The sequence below is a fragment of the Gymnogyps californianus genome, chromosome 3 (assembly GCF_018139145.2).
Source record: "Gymnogyps californianus isolate 813 chromosome 3, ASM1813914v2, whole genome shotgun sequence".
NCBI classification, from domain to species: Eukaryota; Metazoa; Chordata; class Aves; order Accipitriformes; family Cathartidae; genus Gymnogyps; species Gymnogyps californianus.
The window spans coordinates 76,245,643-76,268,871 of NC_059473.1; the positions used below are offsets into that span (position 1 = coordinate 76,245,643).

Consider the following 23,229-nt stretch of genomic DNA (forward strand, 5'->3'; position numbering starts at 1 on the left):
CATCTTGTTTTAGCTTGCTTTACACATTAGATTTGTATAACGTGTGGCTAAAAAGATTGCAGAAAATTTGGGTAAAAAGTGAAAACCTATGAGCAAAAGCAGAACAAATTTAACGCATAATTGTGTTAATAAACACTAAGAACGTTCTAGCCTTGTGCTTCCAGAGTGAAATGCTGCATTTGTTTTAAATAACCATCAACAGACTAATTGCTTCTACTCTTTCAGAGCTTTTACTCAAGAATTATAATATTCTTAACTGAATCTTATCCTGAAACAGTATGCAAGAAACCTGATTGTAAAACTATGTGCAAAACTTTTGCTGTTTTAAACAGACCCAAGTTAATGAAAGGAAGTTAAGAACCAAAAAATACTCACATTCTCTCCTCCAGTCTGCAGGTGTGTTTCTCACTTGGAACGTGGTATTAGGCTCAATTTATACTTGAAACTGTAGGCTTGTCTATTAGCTTGTTTAACTAGAGGTAAGACATTAAAGCAGATCAGTTGAAGTACATCAAACTTTAATGGGTGCTGTCATTCAGAACTAAAGCAGCTTTAACTTGATTCCCGTAAGGAACAGAGGTTTAATGTGCTTAATATGTTTTGAATTCATACCTCTGATTTGATTTAATTTTCCATTTAAAGAAGACTTGAACTATAAATTATATATCTGAACTCCTGCCTCCCAGTCTGGAGTAAGTAGAATGAGTACGTATGAAGAATAATCATTAGTTTTTCTTTTTTTTTTTCTTTTTCTCTGTCTTTAACTGCACGAAGGTAATTTTTTCTTTTAATCTTGAAATGCTAAAATACATACAATTTATGTCACATGGTACTGTCACTGAAAACTTAGTGCGATCTACAAGATTATATTATTCCTCCCTGAAAAATCTACTATTTCTGTGATTCAGCATCATGGAAACAGGACCTAACAGAATTGTATCCTGACTGGAGGTTGCTGTTGTGTTGCTGGATCAGCCGTCAAGGTTTGGACCAGATTAGGGCATAGCCACTTGATTTCATTTCTTTTGAGTTTCTCAGAGCATGGACTTTATGCTGGCTTTAGGCTGGCTGCAGGATAGCTGGTACCTGATCTGGCATACAATCAGTGGATACAAAGTTAAGCCATCACTGATTTTTTTTCAAACAGTTTTGAATCACAGGAGAGTGTTGGGTTAATACTTTGTATTATGAGAAGGGTGCCTTTTTAATGCGCTCTTGGAAATTCTAAAGTATTGTTAGACTGTTGCCTAATTATAACGATTTGTATTCCTGCGTATTTATGTATGGGAGAAATAATTGTATACAAGTGGAGGACTTGGATGTGACAGTACTCAGCAGCAGCATATTCTTCGACCTTGAATAATAAACCAAGTCCTTTCCAAACTAGAGGTAGAGTTAAATTTATGGAGTTGGATTCCTAACGTTCAGCATGCATACTTGAGAAGCTGTGTCGGATTTAAGTTACGTGATGTATGCAACAATTCTTGGCTCTTTCCAGGGCTGGGATACCTTCCTTCAGGCTGCATGGAGTCACCTCTATTCCAATTACTTGGAATATTGTCCTGAAGTCTTATGTGCTTGAGTGGTGTCCTTTCAGGCACTGTGCCCCTTCCATTCAGTAGGTCAGAGCAGTGGAGAAGACTGAAGCCAGGTCTGCCACTTGGTGGGAGTGCTTTGGTTATTGAGCTGTCAGATTAAGAGGAGATGCTGGCAGTCTCCCAGCCAATTTGTTACAGAGCTGAATCTGTTAGATACTGTCTGAGAGAACCCCTCACTGATTGAATTTTACAGGTGGTTTTGGCAGAGATTTTGGATCTTGAGTATAGGTGCGAGAGAGGTGTTCAGCAGCTCAGCGTTGTCACGCTTGATGTGCTCTGGGTCTGTATAGAAGCAAACCCAGGAAATTTTCAGATCGTATGATAGTGAACTTTAGGATCAAAAGCAGAAGCGTAGAGTTGCACTTTTCTGTGAGTCCAGTAGATGTATTGACCAAGTTGGAAGTCTGGTCATTATCACTGGTAGGACACAAGAAGCTGTTGGATGGAAGTTTTTTCAAGATCTAGATTTTATTTTCATGGTAACTGTCAAATAACTTGTATTTTAATTTGTGTTGTGTAGTTTGTAATGTATAAACTGTGGAAAATGGAAGAGTATCACAAAAATGAAAATTTGATTTAATAATAAAAACATTAATCAAAAAGTCAGTTAAGTAGAAGAGATAATAAGTAAACTTCAGGAATAAAGGGGAAAAATAGGTTGTAAAAATATTTTCTATGGGAATTCTTTTCAGGATAGCATTGCAATCACTGCCCAATCCTTTGCATAGGTTAGAAATGTATTACCTTTTGAGAGATGCATCACTATGGTGCCATAATTAATTATGTTGAGGGTGGAAAAACATACTTTTTGGCCATTCTTTTGCTAAAACACTATTCCTCTTACTCTGGTTCATGTAACATTTATCTTTCTGAAGCCTTTTTGAGAGGAAAACCTACTTTGAAAAATGAACGATTGATCAGAATTGATGTCTAGTGTTGTTAGTTGCCCTTCTACAACGGTTTTGGAAAACCTCAGTTGCCGTCACTGTTTATTCTCTGTGAGATACAGTGCAAGAGCAAGGTGGTGACTGGTTGCCAGGAAATCAGAAAAGTGCAGAAATGTTAGAATAAGCACTGCAAGAGAAAACTAGTTGCAATTTAAAAACCCAGACTGAATGTGTAGGTGTTTGGAATTATGCGATGCTACTTCTGAATTTTAAAGATATATTAGTGAAGTGATGTGTTGGTGTCCGTGTCCCCCCCCCCCCCCCTTGTAAAGACTGTTCTAATACAGCTTTAGGTTTAAGAGTCTTTGTTAGTTTGATGGGAAATTTCTTTTATCTTCTCAGTAGCAGAAGAAATTTCTTTTCTAGTCAACCGAAAAGCGAATTGAGGGTATCTTAAAATCTTCAGGAACGACAAACATTCCATATTGCTTTTTAGCAGGTTACTTTCTACAGATGTTTTCAGTTTAGTTGTTGGTGTTATCTGAGTGGGTGAACGTTCTTTTGTTTTATTGTAGGCCAAATAAGGAGAAAAATCTCTTTGGAGATTTTTGGAGATTCTCCAAATAAGGAGAGACAGAGCTTAAACTTCTCTATACCTTTCAATTGGGAGGAAAATGGTTATTGTTAAATCTCTGTCAGACTGACCAAATTTGACTACAGAGCTGCCTTTAACAGAAGAGAGAGCACAGAATTTGATTTAAAGGAAACCTTGTTTCCTTTAGGAAGATGCAAAAATTCAATAATTCAGATGTATTTTATAGAAAAGATATGAAAACAAATGATATATTTTAATATGTGCACTGAAGCTATGTTGATATTGTATGGTCTTAACGTCGGCATTTCCTTATATAATTGTATTAAAAATTAACAATATTCTTGTTTTGGAAGTAATTTTACAATAGTTCTTTCTTTCTATTTAAAAGTCTATGCCATGGTATACCATATTGGTAACTAGGAAATGGAAAGAATCATTATACTTGTATTTCTGCCTGTGTTCTTCAAGAAAAAATGCTAAAGTTACTTAATTTTCTTTTGCTGGGAACCTCAAGAATTAAAAATGCAGTTACCCTAGTTTCTATTCCTTTATTTTAGTTAAAATGTAATACTTATGAAAAGTCTTTTGCCAAGCTTTTGTTTCATAATAATGATAATGTTATTTAGCAATGCCAGACCATTTTCAGCTCCCGAAATGAAAATATTTATAAAATAAATACTTTCTTAATCCTTGTCATAGGAGGAGGGTGGGGCAGGTTTTTGTCCTCTTCCTGTCCTGACTTTTGGCAATTTACTGGCTAGATTCTGTTCAGTGTCTTTTCACTTATTTATTTTTTAAAATATACTTTGTCTTTCTCTTGTGGGAGTTTGGAGCCCTCACAGTTTGGGGGCTGTGTGCTGTAGAGAGATGGAAGCGTGAAGAAAGGAGAAGTTGAAGGGCATGTAGAGCAGACTTGGAGGGATGTTTCAATATGAAGGACTGCTTGGGATAAAACTGATGAAAATTGAGTGCTTGTATAGGAGAATTAGAGGGAAGAAGAGAGTCTGCTTGGACTCATGCTTTAAAATATTTTAGCTTGTTAATTTTAATTTGGAGTGTGTTTTGTAAACTGAGGCAGCACTCCTAGCAGTTCATGTAAGAATGGCAGTTGTTAATTTTTGGCATTTCAGTCTGCCTTCCCTACTTGGTTTTGCATGCCAAAGGCTGTCCAAGGACAGAGCTTGACCAGACCAGTATACAAAGAATATGTCCTCTCTAAAGCAGAGCTTAAGCTGCCACTTAAACTTTTACCTTTCTTCTTAAATTCTTTGGACAGTTTCTTTTTTTTTTTTTTGTTTATATGTATCCATGTCCATTTTTATGTTGCCTGTGTCTTTTTGAGACCTCTTATACGTGTGCCAGCCACAGACAGCTTACAGCTGGAAGGAGTGATAAACGAACCCTCCATACCTGCTCAGTTTGAAGCTATTACTAGGTAAAGACTTTTTTTTTTTTTTTTAACTTCAGTTATGCAGTAACTCTGTAAGTGGAATTTCTCCAACTAGAAAAGAGAATCCAGATTGATTCTCAAGTTTGGGATTTTCCAATCTGGATCACTAAACAAAGCTGAACTTTGAGTAGTTTTTTAATGTGGTACGCTGTTTCAGTTTCCCTCTCTTTTCTTCTTCCTGATAACTTTGAGACCTGTAGCACGGTTAGCAAAGGATTGTTCTTACAAGTTTAATAAAATTAATAGCTGCCTGGTTTTATTTTTTATTTTGAGAGGCCCATATATACCTCCCTGAGGGAAAAGCTGCAGCATGAGCTCAATAGAATAGGCATCAGAGGGTCTATGTGGAAAGGATAATATTAATAACACGGACGAGAGGATCTAGTCTTGATTAATAACATCTAAGTAAGTTGGAACTTTAAAGAGCTTCTGAAGGAGTAAAATGATGATCTTTAGGTTCCTTTGAAAACCCCAGCTTCAATTTAAAACCACCTTCAGTGACCCTAGAGGCTTTGAATATATTCATCACACAAAAGGCGGTTTTAAAATTCTACACCGTACAATTGTTTTTATGAGCAATCAGGCTCGTGCTTTGGTCGCTCCTATGACTTGTTGTCATCCACATCTGTGCCTGTTAAAGGTTTTGGTTCTAACCTTGAAAATGGTTAAATGCATTACAGAGTGCATTTCCAGCAAAGAAACTACCAAGGTTGTTCCGGATCAGTTTAACTGCGTGGATCAAAAGACTGGAGTAACCTACATGAAAGATAGGAACACCTCTTAGATGAGACTGGCCTCAGAATAAATTTCTGAAGATGATTATGGGTTTTGTCATCGCTGACACAGAAGTACATGTTCACTGCAAGATTTACTAGTATAAGTAGTGAGAGCAGTGTTTGTCTTCCTGTTTTCTCTGATTTTTCTTAGGTTTCCTTCACAGCGAGATGAAAGTGTCTGTCCTCACCCTGCTTTTGTAGGTGGTAGCTAGAAAGCATTATTCATCCTATGGTGAAAAAGTATTTCTATGCAAGAGTTATTTCTTTGAGGAATGTACTGTCTGACTATTTTTAAATGTGCTAAACGCCTTCATAATTGATCATGTTGTTTACATTAGTAACAGTGTAACTCTCCTCCTTCTGTCTCCCAGAAGTTGTCTTTTTCTTTGGGAGGAAAAAGGAAGAACTTTCTATACCTCGAAAGAGCAAGAGACTTCCTAGTTGCTAGTCTACTTCACGTAAAAGTTACTTGCATAATATGGTGATAGACAATTTGTAGGCTAAGTTCAAAGAGTTTAAACCAAATTACTGGCTGTCAATCAATACGTGATCTTTTTCATCTGCTGGAGATGATCAATAAAACCTCACCAAACCCACCTTTCGTGAAGGCTTCTGTAAAAGCACATACTACATAGATATTGCATCACTGAATCTAGTGGCTGCCTGTTATATCAAATTCATCAAGTAATTTTTTTTTTTCCAATGATGATCAAGCTGCAAATGAGATATGCTGTTTTCCCTGCTATTTGGAAGTTATTCCTGAACTTTCCTGTTCATGAGATGCCATCTTACAGGGTAGCTTTATCTCTTATCAGTTGTATCTGTTTGTTCTTGAACCATGATTGTCATTTAGCGTTATTATGTCTTTCATCTTTGGTGCTCATGCCTCTGTATTTTAGTGGATATCAATCTTATTTCCTTTCAATATTTGATCAGTTACAGTAACTGAGCAAGCTTTTTCTTCCCTGTCAAGAGACAGATTGTTTGCTCCTTTGGTCACCCTTTGTCTCTTTCAGGGTGAGTTCATCTTTTTGTGTGTGTGTGGAAGGGGAGGTGTTTGAGCACAGGTAAAGAATACCGCATATAGTATTTTTAAAATATATCACAGAAGCCTTTTATGTGTTGGTATCAGTACATCCCTTTCTCTCCTGTAAATACCTCAACTAGTATGTCTAATACCAGATTTACCCTCTTAATTTTCTTTGTTGTTTTATAGTAATCCAGTTCTACCTTTTTGTCACTTGCATCTGATGACTTCTCAGTCTGTAGTAGAAATTCTTGGTTAGTTTCTAAGTGCATAAATTGAGATTTTGTGCTGTTAATTTCATCCCATTTCTATTACCCTTTTTTTACTCAGTCATAGAATAAAGTATCATAAAAGATGATGTATTATCACACTCCTTTTCTTCATTGGGAATGCTACCTTTATTTAATCAGATAATTTCATTCACACTCATGATTTTGAAGCTAAGATGGGTTTTATTAATAATCACAATACCTATTCTTCGGTAACTCTCCAAATAGTTAATATGTAGACTACTTTATCTTGAAATGTTTTCCATCGCCAGCTGCCTTTTTAGGTAGTTTCCTGCTGACCTCAGACTTCTTCCAGTTGTCATCTTTCCCATCTGATGAAGTCCTTAACGCTATTATAAAGTTGAAATTTGAACATAGATCTTCTGCTTGTGTAGAAAATCAGTTATCAGAGAAGAAAATCAGGCTAGTTTGTTTTTAAGACATTTTTCCTTATTCATTGTTTCAAAATGTTTTTTTGCATGCTTTGGATTAACAGGTCTGCAAATGCCTTGTCTCCTTTCCCTGTCCCCTTTATAAATGTATGTGCTGCATTTGCTCATCATATGATGCCACCTCTGAGTTCTGCTTGTATCTGACGTGCTAATTTTCACTTTCTTAAACATGAGGCATTTCCATTACATGTGTGTGTTCATTCTTTTCGTGATCCATATCGTAGCTGTCATTAAAACCTGAGGTAAAATATTTTAGATTTTTATTTCTGTCTTTAAACTATATGATATCCCACTTTTACTTTCTTATTCTTGTGCTTGTGCACTCTCTTGTGCTCCTTCTCTGGCTAGACGATCTTTACTGTTTATTTTGGTTTTCCATGCAAAGTCTAACTCAGCTTGACTGCTGACACTTTACATTTCCAATGCTTCAAGCTTCTATACCAATTCTGTTGCCAACTTAACTTTTTCTCACGCATCAGAGACTTTCCCCTCATGACCTCCACCCCTCCCCTGCTACAAGAGACATTCACTTGTGAGGGAAATGCTCGGTGTCCCTTGTGAGAGAACTTACTCGTCAGACAGCAGAAGAAATTACTAGCAATTCTGCATATAGTGTGTAGCTGCCTGGAATCCTATAAGCTGTTTCGTGCTATTTGGGCTATCCAAATGCAGCATTTTAAAATTTGAGACTGTGGCATCAACTAAGAACTGTGACGAGCAAAGATGCTTGTACAATTCTCTTGACCAGAGTAGTAGTAATAATAATAATAAAAAAATCTAATATGTTTACAAGAAAGTCATTGTACAGGACAAAGTTGCACAGATGTTGACAATTCAGAATGATGTCCTTCTCAATGACTTTCTGCCAAAACTGCTTTGTATGCTGTTACCAAGAAAGAAATGTACTGTAACTTACCTGAGACAGGTTTTTATTAGTATTTTACTGCAAGTTGGGTATGATGGAACTTAAATTTTAGAGGAACAATAAGCTAAAGTACTATTAAAATATGATGCTGCATTCACTTAGTAATAAATTCTAGCAGTTGCAGATCCTTTTTATGTTCAGGTTGTTATCTTGTACTAAAATGTTGTCAGGTACACTGAAGTCTTTCAATCACTAGGACAGTATATTAATTTCTTCTTTCTAACTTTAGACTTGAATTAACCAAGTCTCTAAACTGATTTACTTCTGCACAAGACCCAAGAAAAATAGTATTGGTATTATGTTTCATTTATCCGTTTTGTATGTTTAAAGTTTATAGAGCAATCTGTGGTGCAGAAAAGCTGTAGACAATGATTTACCATGTCTCTGAAGTTGTCCTTGGGATTCTAGGTGTGGCTAAAATGCACATTTGTGAAACGGGTTTATGGTGATGAATGGACATACAACCATTTCAGAAAAAGGTTCATGACTGAACTGTTAGACATATGTGACATGTGACAGCTAATAAAGGGAGTAATGGAAGGGCGAAACTGTAGTCTTACAACACTCTCTCTTCTTCCCCCCCGCCCTAAATCTCCTATTTGGACAATATATTTAAAAATTAGTTCTTCTGTTCCCTTATTCAAAGAATTTGAAGTCAGGCTCATTCTCAGCCTGCACAAAGGCAATAGGAACCCTTCTGCCCTTTATAGCAGAAGCTGGCAGAAAAGCAAAAGTGGCGAATCTAACATGAGATAAGTTAGGCCTTTGTTTTCAAGATTAGGGTTAACTGAAGAACTAGGTGCTACCCTGGCATCCTTTAAAGCAACACATAATTTTGAAGCCATTTAGACAAAAATTAATGAGAATACAGTTAGGTGGTTGGTGTAGAAGTTAAATATTGACAAAATTCTAGTCAAACATAAAAGTCGTTAGGGTAGGTAGTTGATACAACGGTGATGAAAGTAGCTTTAAATATGTCCCTGTGTTTTCACGTTATTGGCTTCCACCTGTCTGTTTTAATGAAAATATTGTTTCTGAAGCCTCTGATTTCTTTTTAGCTAAACCTTAGATCAATACTTGTCTTTGAAACACTTGTCTCAGATTTGCTGTCTCTTGATTTCCATAGCTGTGTATTTGGTTCTGCTCTATATTCCTTTCTGATCACATCTTTCCAGTACTTTTTGAATGACTCCCCTCGTCTCCACTCCTTATGTACCTGTGAATAACATCAGTTTGGTCCCTGCGGTCACCCTCTCTTCAGCTGTAGTCTGTCTCTAGACGAGATTATTTTTAGACATAAATCTGACCAACATTTCTGTTTGACTCATGCTAGTCACTTGTGCCCTAAGCTGTAGTTTCTGATCTTGTCTAGTTGGTGTCTAGCACTGTTGCAAGCCTCGCGTACCTAGAGCAGAGCTCCCATTCATGACCCCGTGCGCTGGGCTTTAAAACGGACATTTCCTTGGTCTGGCTCCCGCTGCTGAAGCACCGACTGCTGCAGCACCCGTAGTCTTGACGGCCAGAATGTGACAAAGCCTTTAAAACTGTTCTGGTTTGGATGTGCACCACTTCTTTCCACTTGCAGCTTTCTGTTTTACATGAAATTTCTTATGGCCTCCTGTTACGTTAGGGTTGTGGCTCAGAAGAAGAAGGTATAAACATCTGTTGTTTGATAAAACTAAGAAAGCACTTCCAGAATTACTATCTGTCATAAGTGCTAAAGCGTTCACTTAAGATAGACAGATGAGAACAACGTAAAATTTGAATTGCATTCCTCCTTAATTAACAAATTTGTTCATCTGTTGGAGTACAGAATCAATAACACAAAAGCTTATTTAAATATTCTTAATAATAACTTATCAGTATTTTCTGTTACACACCGTTAGATGGAACAAGATGATTTGACAAGTTTTCAGTCTAGTTTTTAATATTGGTTGGTGTCTAAGTAACTACAGAATGAGTTTAAGTCAGGGAATCAAGTCCGTAAATGTTCTGTATAAATTATGAATATCCTTTGAAATATAACTGTTAGAGAAGATGTGTTTTGGTAACCATTCATGTCTCTGAAATATTTTGCTTTGTAACTGCTCCTCTTGAGAGAAAAAAATAGTTATTTATAAGGCTGCTGTAGCCCCTATGATTAAGGTATTGGGAACATCTCAGCATCTTCTAGATTGCAACTTTAAAAATAACTTTATTGCTTTTAACATGTTCATTTACAATATAGTTTAGAAAAATTGCTAGCTTTTCCGAGCAGAGCAGACTTGAGAAGCAGGCAGGTAGAGAGGGCATCTGTAACCTGCGTAAACAGACTTTGTTTGTTTGGTGGGAGCTCTTGCCATCTGTGGCTGCAACTATAACCAGTCATCCAGTAGCTGAAAAATACAGTGTCAGAACTTTTTTGTAGAGACTGTTTGTTACCCTCAGAGTGCTCTATTCTTCAGCTTCAGATTAGATACAGACATTCTCTGTTAGAAACTCAATATGTGTAGTATGAAACTGACATAATTATTTCTTCCTCATGTTCTCATGTTTTTTACAAAAATCAGTGTTTAAGATCGTATCAGTAACAGTTTGATTCCGTCATGTGAATAATGCTGGGTTTGGATAAGGATGCTTGTTGTGTCATCTAAGTTGAATCAAAAGAGGAGAACTATGCATTAGGAATAACTTACTCATTGTAAATGAGTGTATGTCATTGTTTTGGATAAGAAATTTACAACTTTCTTTAATATGAAAGCATCCTTTTTCGTGACTTGTGTGAAAAGGAGAGGTTTCAGGTTTCATTTATTAATCAGGCTGTTCTGATAGATGGTGACCACTGCTACGTGCAGTTTCTCTGTGTGGATTGGTGTGAGCAGAGGTGTTTGAGAGCTGCAGAATATACACATTCCTGTCTCATTTTCGTATAGCACCTTTCTGTTAATGCACAACACTTTAGGTATTCTTTCTATTCTTATGCTCTACATAATATTTCTGTTAGGTTGTTTATTATATGCTAGCATTTAGTATGGAACTATATTCTCTTCAGCTGTTTCTTACTGCAAAGTTTTACTTATTTTGAGAGAATGCTTTTTTTTTAAACAATTTGGAATTATTTTATATTGCTATTGCTGCTAACAGTATCTTTAAGAAAAATCTAATAGCAACTAAAAAAATAATATACCTACTATAATTTTTTTTCTCCCCCTAGTTTAAAAATTATCTTAAAATGAAAAGAACTCTTTATTAAAAAAGAAAAAAAAAAAGGCAGCGGCATCACATCAAATTCATACTGGAAAATATTTTTTAATTTACTAAAGGTATACAGCAACATCTCTTGATGCATGTCAGAGACAATTTTAATCTCTAGGGTTTTGTTAGTTTATAATTCTGCAAGTTGTTACTATTTGTTAAGTGATAAAATGATTTTTACTGTATCTTGTAAGTGATACCTGGGCATGACTATTGATCAGTTCATCAGGGAGGAATTTCTTTCTTTTACAGCTAGAAATGCTTAGTGTTAGGGAGAAGAAGAAACAAAAAGAAGAAAACACTTCCTGCATGGTAGAAAAAGCATTTAAATTATTTCATTTGCTGGAAAACTGGAATAGATTTAAGCAGTTGTAATATTATTTACAAGATTTCTTGTCTCGACAGATATCTGTATAGCCAAAGGATGATATAATTTAAAATTAATTCTTTTCCTTATTTTTTTTTTCCCCTAAAATAAACATCTTGAGTCTTTTTCTGTAAGGTGAAAAAAGGGAAGATTCATTTCTCTCAAATGTGCCTTGAAACCCACTCCATTTACTATTTCGCCATTATAAGTTGATTCTTGGCAATTTATATACTAGTGCTGCAGATGCAAGCAATTTTCAGATAAAACAGAAGTGATCAATCATTCTTGTGACTGCAGTATGGAGGGGGGAAAAAAAAGTGATTCCATGGAAATGATATTTTTGGGAGTACTGCTTCCCAGCTCCTCCTGAGACTGATTTAATCTGGCAGAAGAATGACTTCAGCAGCGGTGCCTGCTTTAATGTGCTGTCTAATTAGTCATGAGACCTAGTTTTCTTTCTGGCAAGCAGTAAATAAGCTTGGGTTTATTTCTGGACTACAGGGTAGTAGTTGAAACAGCCATTAGAAAAATGGTTTTGGTAAACTTTTCTTTGAAAACACCCTTATGTTCTGAGAACAACCCTGTGGACTTCGAGGCAAGCAAGGCGGGGATCCAATGCAAAAGAAAATTACTGGTAATACAATAATTGTGTGATGATCAAGAACTGTGGTGTCCATACAAAGAACTGGACCAGCTGCACAAGCTTCATTCTGGCATCCTCAAATCCTGATGTTCACTTTTGATAAGAGAACAGTTATGTTTGTGTTTAATAACGTCTTTTATTCTAAGATAGAAGCTGAGGGCGAGGGGGATGAATAGGTGGGATGGTCAGCTGTGTGCTGAGTGTGGGACAGAGAAAGGTAGCTAGTGATGGTCAGCTGTGCTGGCAGAACAGCAACCCATGCCACGGAGGCTGTGTATATCCTCATTTTGACGTTTTGAAGATAACGTGCTGAATCAGTGGCATCTTTTCTTCTAGGGCCTGTTTTAGGATTACTTGTTTGCTCTTTGTGCTAAGACCTGTTTTGGGTTTTTTTGTTGTTGTGTTTGCTTTTCTTAACAAGCACAGAAGTAACAAGAGCTTCTCTGTTTCTCTGCAGCTTTTACGAGAGTTGAAGCACCCTAACGTGATTGCATTGCAGAAGGTTTTCCTTTCTCACAGTGACAGAAAGGTTTGGCTGCTGTTTGATTATGCTGAACATGATTTGTGGGTAAGTACAGATGTCCCTGAGTGTTTGAGGTAGTGTAATACGAGCTTGTTCAAACTGACGTGTGTGGTGTACCTTCATATAGCGCAGAGATGCATAAATTTCTTGCTCTGTAATTAAGAGTCTAACTGACATCCTGTTCTTTGTATACTTTAAAACCTGCAAAAGGCTATGTAGAATTTTTTAAAGTCAGATTTCGTTTTGAAGCTAGAAGAATTTTCCTACAAGCTTTAATTGGAGTTGAAGAAAGCATTCCTAAATTGAGACCTTCTAAAATAGAGTTTGGAAATGTATTTAGTATTTTCTATTTCCTGCAGTTTTACACACACACAAAAAAAGAAAGTAGGAGAGGGACTGCTTTACTGAGTCCTCTCACTGAGATATAGTGGAAGCGACCACCATTCACTTGTGACCACATTCATTCAATCATCTAATTCCAAACAGTGCATTTGTGACAGTATGAGTGGGAAGAAAATAAGGAAAAAAAGTAAGCACTGCTAATTGGGCCTACTGATGGACTATCACTATGTGGAAGAGGAGTAGAGACTTAGATGTCTGGTTTTAAGTTTCCAGCAAAATATGATATGATTTGATTTGGTCTATTGTAGAGGTGGACATCAATGACATCATGAGTTGAACAGATACAAATATTCAGGCTCCACACCTATTGATAAGATGTGAGTTGCTTGGACCTGGATTTGTGTTTAAACCCAAAAGGTATCAAACACTTACTAAGAGTAATCAATATGTTTATAATTCCTTTGAAAATACTGGCAAGGAGAGGAAGTGGTAATATTAATTCCAATGTTACTTTTTAAGGCTTTGGTAATATAGAAGTTGCTATTACTAAGGTTAGTGACAAATTGCTCAATTTTTTTGTACTTAGCTCTCAGGAGCTACTGAATATGCACTTGTAAATGACACAAAATTGTAATCTGGAAGGAAAGTAAACTTAGACCATGCAAAAAGATACTTCTGGCACAGAACAAGTAAAGTTACGGTATTTTGTTCCCCTTAAAAATTGCTTAAAAATATTTAATTTGATTTTTCTTATGGGGTAGCAGCTTTATATTTTAAAAGTTTTCTTCATCAAAGTTCAGTGTACACTGAGAGTTTGTATATTTCTCACAACTGGTGACAGTGATGATGAATAGGAATGCAGCAGCTGAAACCCTGTGTGGACAGAATTTATTTGTGCATCAAATGAGTTTACTCAGTTTTATAGAACAACCACAACAAACACATTTTACTACTACATTGAATGGCATGTTTAAAACACCTTTTTTCTAACCTTTTCCATTTGAATTTATTTTGGGCATGTGGTTTTTACACTACATGGTGATTTTTCACATAATTTAACAGCTTTAGATAAAGAATCACTGCAGTCTAATATTCTTACCACTCCTCACATCTGGCTGGGTATTGGTCATAATATCAGTGAAGTTAATTCTTTTCTATTATTTGAGACTGAATTGTTTGTTACACTAGTTATTTGATGTGAACTGGTCTCCTACTTCCTAACTCTCTTACTTTTTTTTCTATGGGACATGCTACACAAATCATTTCTCCTTTCCTGTATAATTGCCCATGTTTCCTTGCTTCTTAAGCCATTGCCAGGAATTCTTTTTCCTCCCTTGCATAAAGTTAGCCATGTTCAAGGCAGTCTTGGTTCTGGCTTAACCTTGGTCCTCATTTCCTTTACCGTCAGCACCTCCCAAGCATCGCTCTTAATTCCCCTTTTGTCTCTTTTGCTCACTCCCAACTTTGTGTCTTTTTCCACGCTGCCTCCTACACATGGAACAGCCTCCCAATTAACGTACGTAAAGATCCTTCACTATCCTCCTTCAAAAAACTCCTGCAAATCCACTTATTTTGTAACGCATTTCAGTAATAACAATCACTTGTCATTCTGTCTGTGTTGTGTTGTGTTTTGCATTTCCTGTGCTTTACAGCTTGTGCCCTTTCAGCTCTTTGGGGTAGAAACTGTAGTAGAGGATTGGCACATTTTGTTATTGCTTAGCACCATGTGCTCCCCCGGCACTACATAAAACCAAAATAAGTCTATTCATTGTGTGTACCAGTTTAGAAGGATTTAAGTTTTGGAATTGTAAATATGCTGTCACTAGAGAGATGTAGATTCCCAGAGACCAACGGTTTCAAATGTAGGTAGCTTAGAGTTACTTACCAAAATTTGTCTGTAAGTATGGGAATCGTCCTTCTGTTCAAAGCTGCCCAGCTTTAGTAACTCCTATTGGCTTCAATGAGAAGAGTAAATTCTCGTCACTTACAAACATCAGATGAATTAAAATCATTACATTTTTTCAGCTTCTGTACTGAAAACATTTGGCAAGAGATGAATAAACTATATTAGATGCTATCTTATTCTGTTCATTTTGTAATACTGAAAAAAATTGTCCTGTTCTAATGAGGAAAAGTGATGGTGCCAATTAAGCTTATTAAAAAGTTCTTTTATGGTGAGCAAGAACTTTTTTTTATACTTCGCATTTAATTCCCAAGGATTAGACTGCTCAAATCTGAAATTTGTGTATAGATAGCATCATACTTTATAATTTGCTATAACTTCTGTTGATACCATTACCAAGGGATGAAGAAAGCTATGCTAATTCGAACTACTTTTGGCAGTTATTGGTGAAGACTTATTATGTTGTCCTTGCCTGCAAACAGATTCACTGTTTAATAACTAAGCCTATCAAAGATTTTTCCTTCATCTCCTCTCAAGTTACGTTATACAAAACAATGCAAAGCCATTCATGAGATTACAATAAAGAATGTCTAAGAATATAGGAATTCTTTTGACCAATTGATTTATAACTCTTGTTTGCTTTAATTACCAAAATTCTTAGTGTAATCCACAAATGATTTCCTTATGATTTTTCTTGGCTATTAGTCTCTGTCAACTGGTAAAGTTCTTAGGCTGTTGGATGTGCCTCATATGTTAATTTATAGTGTATTGTCTACACTGTCATCACTGCTTATATATGCTCATGCTATGAAGTAAATGCAAGGTTCCTTAGCTTGTACCTCAGTGTAAATGGAGCATCTAACACAAGGTTAAAAATGTGTATGTCCACAGATGCCATTGAATATCTCGTACATTATAGGCCATATCCTTTCTTAATTCCTGCTTCAGTCTCATACCTTTATTCCAGTTATCTGAAACTTTCAGCTTCAGATGTTCATAGCCACAGAACCAAACATCTCCTGTTCCTTCTCTTGTGAGGGACATTCCTTTTTCAATATCTACTTGTAAGGTCTTGGATGCTTTTAATCCAGATTGTATCCAGGTTTTCTGCCTTGATTAATTTATGTTGAGATAAAAAAAATGTAATTCAGTTAACACATAGATGAGTTAATCTTAAATCCACGAGTGGAATTGATACTATTTTGAAGTTACCTTTTCCAGTACACAGAGCTTCATAGTCTTACAAAACTATGCATGGATGAAATCTTTCCAAGAAAAAGTGTAATTCTTTCAACTGATATATCTATTTTTCTGCTATGTTCATTTTTTTACCTTAAAAAAAAAAAATTGTTTTAAATGCATGAGTGTTTGCTGTTTTATAACTAAGGAATAACTTATTTTCCTATTCAACTTTCATGTATGTTCTTATTTTACCTTAGTCTTAAATTGTATGCTGCTATCCAGAACTTCCTATGTAAAGCTCATGCACTTTAAGACATCATTCAAATTTATATTAAATACATTAAATGCATGATGATTACTTAATTGGACTTTAAGAAAAAAAAGTTTGATACACATGAGATCTGCTCTGGAGGTGAATTCTATTTGTTGTCAGTGTAGTTAGTTACAATACTTAGAGCTTTTCTTTTGTTCCCAGCTACTCTCCTATACTTTTACAGCATCAGATTTTTAGTATTGGAAATATTTTCTAAAGCACACATTTTTGTTTTTACTACTGCAGATAAGCACACATTCAAGGTCTTCAATTCCGTAGTCTCTATATTTTTAAATAGGATTTTTGATTCTAAGCAACATTTTTGTAACTTTTTTTAATATTCTGAATTGATAGGGTATCTACTTTTCTAGCTATGGTACAGAGTTAATTCTTAGATTCATTTAATGTGTGTGTGTAACTTCAAAGCTTTAAGATCCCCTTTTCTGGAAATCTATGTTGTAATTTAAATCAGAAGCTTCTTAAATTTTTTTTTTATCTCATTCTGAAAAACAGTGACATTTTAATCACAGTAAAATGTGTTGAGTGTGTTTTTATAGCCATAAAAGCCATTGTTGGTTCTTAATAAGTGATTAAATAAATTATTAACTATGATTTGATAATATTGAATGGGATGATACATTCACTATCCAAGACCAGTTAAACCATGATCTGGGTATTTTTTAGGTTTGGTTGAATGTTTCTCTCTTATTATTAGGTTCCGGTGATCTCTAACAACTAACTGCTTAGCAGCAAATACCACTGAGAAATGTGGAGTAACATAAATCTTGAAATTGTTGTTGATAATAATAAAAAAATATATGGACAGACTGGCTTTGTATTATATGAAATACTTGTTATGTATATATTCTGCTTTTTAAAAATGTAGGATAGAGATTATCAGCCTAGTCGTGTGTACCTAAAAATAATCATGAAATAATGGAAAGGAGAAAATATTCTTCCTGCATGTGAATTTCATAACACTAGCTAACTCTCTCAATATACAAATAAACGTACTTAATTTCAGCTAACAACATTTTGAATAATGTTCTTATATGCTAAATGAAATTGTGAAGCTGTTGCATACTAATTTGTGCAATAAACCTGCACGTTTGTTTAATCACATGAATGTTTTCTAATAGATCTGAGTTTTAAAGTAGTCCTCAAATATGATGTAATCAGTTATAATTCTTTCTTCCACTAGGCTTCAGTTTAGCTTTTAATCATGAGGATAATTCGGATGCTAGTTGATCACAAATGTTTTTATATACATGCAAATACTTTTCTCAGCGTAGCAGTTCTATTTCTTCTCTTTTAATTTTCTACAGTCACGTGTATGTTTTTGTTTTAATTCAGTCGTGCTCCACTAGGTGATTCTTTGTGCAGTCTTCTCTGTCGTGTGCACATTTACCAATATAGGATTCTGCTAGCTGGCAGAAGAATGTAGGATTTGTTGGGGCAGAAGGGAGTGGGCGGGCATAGGTTTTGATTGCTTTAAAGTTACAATTTCTATCATCAGCCATTGTTATGGAAAGTCTTTACAGCATGATTTGTCCCTTCCAAATGTAATGGATGGGGTCTTTTTGACACTAAAGTGATGGTTGGATTTCTTGCAGTGCCATTCCGTGTCGATAGCTGTCTGTTCTAAGAATGCGCTTGTCACTCATAAAACTTGCTTTTTCTGCCAGAGTTGTAGGGATTTGAGGGTAGTTTATGTGGGTTCATTTTCTGTGCCATGAAGCGTGAGAATTGGAGAAAACAACAGGTAGGGACAGACCTCAAAGACAGAGGCAAGGGTGCAAAAGCATGAAGTGCGTGAAGAATTAATGTGAACAGAGTGGCATGAATACTGAGTGTTTCAGATATATACTGAAAGGGTAGCTGAATTCTGATGATGTTTATTATCATTGTATAGAGTTATTTTGATATACTTAGGTCTCAAGGATGTAGAAGACCTAGAAAGACCCCAGCAAAACCTAGGAAAATTATACTCAATCTGTTTATGTCTGCTCTGTGCTTCAAAGCTTAGGTATTTAAAACAAGTTGGCATTAGCAAAAGTTAGTGTATTAAAGCTCCTTTCACTGTTACTTAAAATGTTGACCTCTTGTCACTTGGAAATGGATTTTTTGTTAGGCAGTTTGGTTAATGACATTCTAAAGAAGATACTTGATGATGGCCGTTCACTGGCATCCTTTAGAGGGAGGTGTTGAGGCATACTTTTTCTCCCCTCCTCTTTTTTGAAGGACTTACGTGTTGATTGCTGTAACGCTTCCAAATTTGGAAACTTAAGTGATCACTGTAGAAATACTTTTACCCACTTTTGGTTTTATTTTATTTTATTTTACTTGTGATACACGCTTGACAAAATTTTTTTAGTGTCTAAAACTTTGGTGTCTGAAATGAGTCCTAAGTGTAGACATATGAAGCTGTGATTTATTTTTGGAACAGCAAACAAATGTTACTCAGGTTAGTTCGGTCTGTCTTTGCTTCCTCTTTTTGAAAATTGTGCAAACAATGCATGGTTCGTTTTTGTACCACTTTTAGATTTTGATTTATTCTTCCATAGCCTTTTAAGTGCTTTACATTTAACAGTCAACAATATTAGTTACCTTTTTTTGGGTATTGATTGCTGAAGAGAGAAGATGGAAATCATTTTATGTTTAAAATGAGACTTGAAGCCGTATAACCTGAATCTTCCTCTTGACCTTGGCACACATTTAGGGTGTATCCAAGCTTCCATCTCTTCAATATTAAAATGTAATTTTACTTTTTACTGGCGCATTGACATAATTCTGTTTTATTCTCAAAGGCTGGATTAGCGATTGGATAGAACGAAGGGTTTTTGCTAAAAAAAGCAAAACAGTGGGGAGCAAACAGACAATTTACTTCAGCAGGGAGCAGCATCTGTGTTGACATGATTGCATTTCAGTTTGATGGAGATGCATGTAATTTTGAAACAAGCATTGCCTTAAGCAGTAGAACTCAAGTAGTCAGGTTCTCTAGAGGGTTGTGTCTTGAGGTCTATGGATCATCTCATGTCTGTTGAGATGGGAGCTCACACTGTAACTTCATTTAGTCAGACATGCATAAAATCTCTCCTTTAGTTGGCTTCTTACTTCCGTGAAAACTTTCCAGGTCTGACTTGTTTGTTTGTTTTAACCTCTGTCATACTGAACAGCAATTCTCAGAATCGGGAATGGGATGACACAAACACAGAGCGAGTTTGTTTGCATCAGCTTGACCTCCTTGGAAGCAGGCTAAAATTAGGATCTTTTGAATGCTCGTTTAACTGCTGGGTAAATACTAGGGGTTTTCATGAAACAAACTAAATGAGTTTGCTCTATATTGTCATGCATTATGTTTACTTTGTTTATGGTGGAGGATTTGGAAAATGTACATAGTTCCTCATCAGCCAGTTTTCAAACCAATTTCAACACAGTAGGTAACATAGAAGGCAGATGAACTGCTAGATTGAATATTGTTTCATGAGTCACCACTGTATTTTCTTTCCAAATGCTTAGCTCTGTTTCACTTCTTTATCTACTATCGTTTATATGGTCTTGCCTTTGTGAAAGCTAAAATGGTCTTACTGAAATAAGCCAGCTTATCCGTTTTTCCTCTCAATTTTATTATGTTTTTTGAAGTTGAAAATCGAGAATAATCAGTTAGTAAATAAAACCAATAGTCCCAGAGATTGCAGACAGCAAATTATAGCAAGCCTCTGGAAGCTTCATTACTTTTCTAGAATGTTAATAAATGTATACTTTAATGTTGGTCAGTGAAGTATTAATTTAATTTAGAATATAGACTTGAAGCCAGTGCCACAAAGTCGATGCCTTGTTTAAATTTAAAACAAAATATGTAAAAGCAATATAAATATTTTTACATTATGTTTATTTTCAAAAGTGAATACCTAATTGGCTCTCAGCATTTTTGGAATCCAATCAGTGGCAGCATGTTTTTAAGATTTAGGAATCTGAAAATACAGATGCACAGAAAGGGAAAGCGACTTGGCTACTTTTGCTGAATAGATATGAAAATTGCTTGGAGTTTCATTTACCTCGTATGACATGCATTCTTTTGTTTTGAAGCATTTTAGATATATCAGAAGGAGAGCTTGCATCTGCAGTGTTCTAATGAACTAATTAAAATGAAATTATGGCTGGATAACATTGTGGATGGGTTTCTGTTCCGCAGCATGCGACTGGTATAGTGTGCACTGACAATTAAGGCTTCCCTAAACTTTTGCTGAATGTGTCTGGGTATTTTCCAGCTTTTGTGGCCAGGTGGTCTGTCAGAATACGGGAATTAAGTTATCTTTAAGGAGTGACAGTGAAAAAAGATGTGGAGAATGCTGAAGCTGTTTGACCCTCTGTCTGCTTGTCGTCTTGCTACAAACATGCCTCTCTGACTTGACTGGATTGTGGAAGTCTTCATGTTTTGTTCTTAGTGGTTATCCATCAGGGGTAAGATTCAGCAAAGAACTTGAGCATACCTAAAGGTTAGAAGCTGCAATGTCCAAGCACACCTTCTGGTTCCCGGAGAGAGATGCAGAATGTCCTTCATACCTGTCAGGATTCAAATCTATACTCCCAACTCACAGGACAGTCTTGATGCTGTGCTATTCTGCAAAAAGATCTATTGAATGAGAGAAAGGAAGAGTGTGGTTTTGCAGCCTAGCGGTTAGGGCAGTCATCTGGGGAGTGGGAAATGCAGGTTACAATTCCTATAATTCCTGTAAATTATTCCATACCCTTATTAGGTCTAAGATTATGGCTGTTATATGCTGTACTTGAGGCTGCACTTTGGGACTGTTCAGGAACTGAAGCTAGTAGAGAATGCCTCATCCACTTGCATAGTGCAGTTATGTATAAAGAACATCCTAGTTTGTGCTCTACACCTGAGGTCTTGGATTTAAACAATTAAATCTTAAATGTTTTGACACGGAAAGAGCACATCTCCCTGCCATAGCTGAAGTCAGCAAAATTGCTCAAGTTAAAAGATTCCTTTAGCATAGTTGTATTGATATGGCATCCTTTGCTTTGGAGCTTACTGTACACCTGATCTGCCCGATCTCCAAAACTTTTGTCAAATTGTTATGACCATTCATTTATTTCTGTTTTGATGCTCTTTTTTATTTATTTATTGTAATTTGAGGAATATTTTCCCACAACAGTGGTAGGGCCATATAGATATATTTCTGAAAATATAAAGAAATAAGAAAAAGCTTGGGCTTGCTGCCTCCAGTAGAAGAGATGCTGTTCAGCAATAGCACCTATTTGCCCTTCTGTTTCTTAGCTGGACAGTGCCATTAAAATTGCTGTTTAGTGTTGGTTATGTGTGTTGGTCTTTCTTCATATGGCTAGTTGCATACAAGAAATTGGATTAACTACTTTTTTTTTTACAAAACTCTTGAGATTAGGACTTGGTCACAAGCACTGTGGATTCATTCCAATGTCATGGGGCAAATTCAGCTTTTCAGTTCCCTGTACTATTTGGCCCTGCAGTATGTTTTTAGTTTAATTTTTGTTCAGTTCTCTAATCTGAACTGTGATGGGGTGAAGTTTGCGTTTTGACGAATATAAACTTCTGTAGAGTAAGTTGGCAACAATAATTTTTATTTGCTTTTGTAGGAAACCTAATTTTATCTAATGGTGATATTGTTAGCTTAAAGCAAAACTATCAGTTTTAATTCACTTCTGCAATTCAATAACTCTTTCAAGAAAGGAGCTTGCTTTCTTAGCCTTTCTGACTGGGACAAGCAAGCATCAGAGCAAGATGATTTAGAATGTGTCTACATGGTATTTCAGAGGCAGACAAGAGTGAGCTCTGCTGCCTTCTGGAGCGTGTGCTGGCTTCGCTAAGTGTGGTGGTGAGCCTCAGCTGGCAAGTCTGACTGGGTAACTTAGCGTTGTGCTGATTTAGTTATGCTAGCTCTGGTTTAGAGGTAACTTGCATATCTAAAGCTCAGTGCAAGGGCAGATTATCTGCCTCAAAAGTTCAGCTAGGCGTTCCTGTGGAATGAGAGGAAGAAAGCGGGATGCTGCTGTTTTGACTCACTGCAGAAAAACCTTCCCCTCTACCCTTGTGTAAGCCTTGCTTTGCTGATCTAGTGGATGGCCCTGGCATAGTAGTAGCTGCTTGACTGATAGTGTCTTGTTCCTAAACAGATTCTCGCATTGCTTTAAATGTCTGCTCAATCCTTTGGTTTCTCATGGGACAAAACCTTTGGCAGGGTTCCCAATCCGTTGGAAGGAACCGGGGAGCCACACAGGAGGGCAGGGGCAGAAATCAAGAGGGCACCAGCCTGGTGCTGTCGCACTCCCTTCCTCCAGAGGTACCAGAGGGGCTGTGGTAGGGCCAGAGGCAGAGTGTTCCTCCTCAACGCATCCGTGGTTAGTTGTGTCCCATTCTGTCCCATGAGACCCTTTTACAGTTTCATTTCCTATATACCTTTGTTATAAGGAATAATGTTTTTTGTGGATACTAGTCAGTTTTTAAATGGATATAGAAATCCCTTTTAGTGATTACGTGCACCTTGAAAAAGGGCTGGGCTGGGTTTATGGGTCTTTGTGTTGTGACCTTGCCTGTTGGTGCTCCTGTATTTTTTTTCATACCGTGTATTAATAAAGATATCAATTTGGGAGTTTATGGTATCATTACTGCTTTATAAATCATATTGTAATTACACATGAAGGTCATTATCTGGTGAGCATTGTGTGGTACTGGAAGGCAGGGAGTCCCA

The 23,229-nt window shown here is 36.3% G+C and overlaps 1 protein-coding gene across 2 annotated transcripts in view; it reads left to right on the plus strand.

The window, feature by feature from the left end:
• The window catches only part of CDK19 (cyclin dependent kinase 19), a 134,025-nt gene that overhangs the window by 39,452 nt on the left and 71,344 nt on the right, over positions 1-23,229 (plus strand). For both annotated transcript variants that reach the window (XM_050893534.1, XM_050893535.1), the window contains exon 3: positions 12,681-12,791. In XM_050893534.1, coding sequence (XP_050749491.1) covers positions 12,681-12,791 — 111 coding nt within the window. The remainder of the gene's footprint in view (positions 1-12,680; positions 12,792-23,229) is intronic.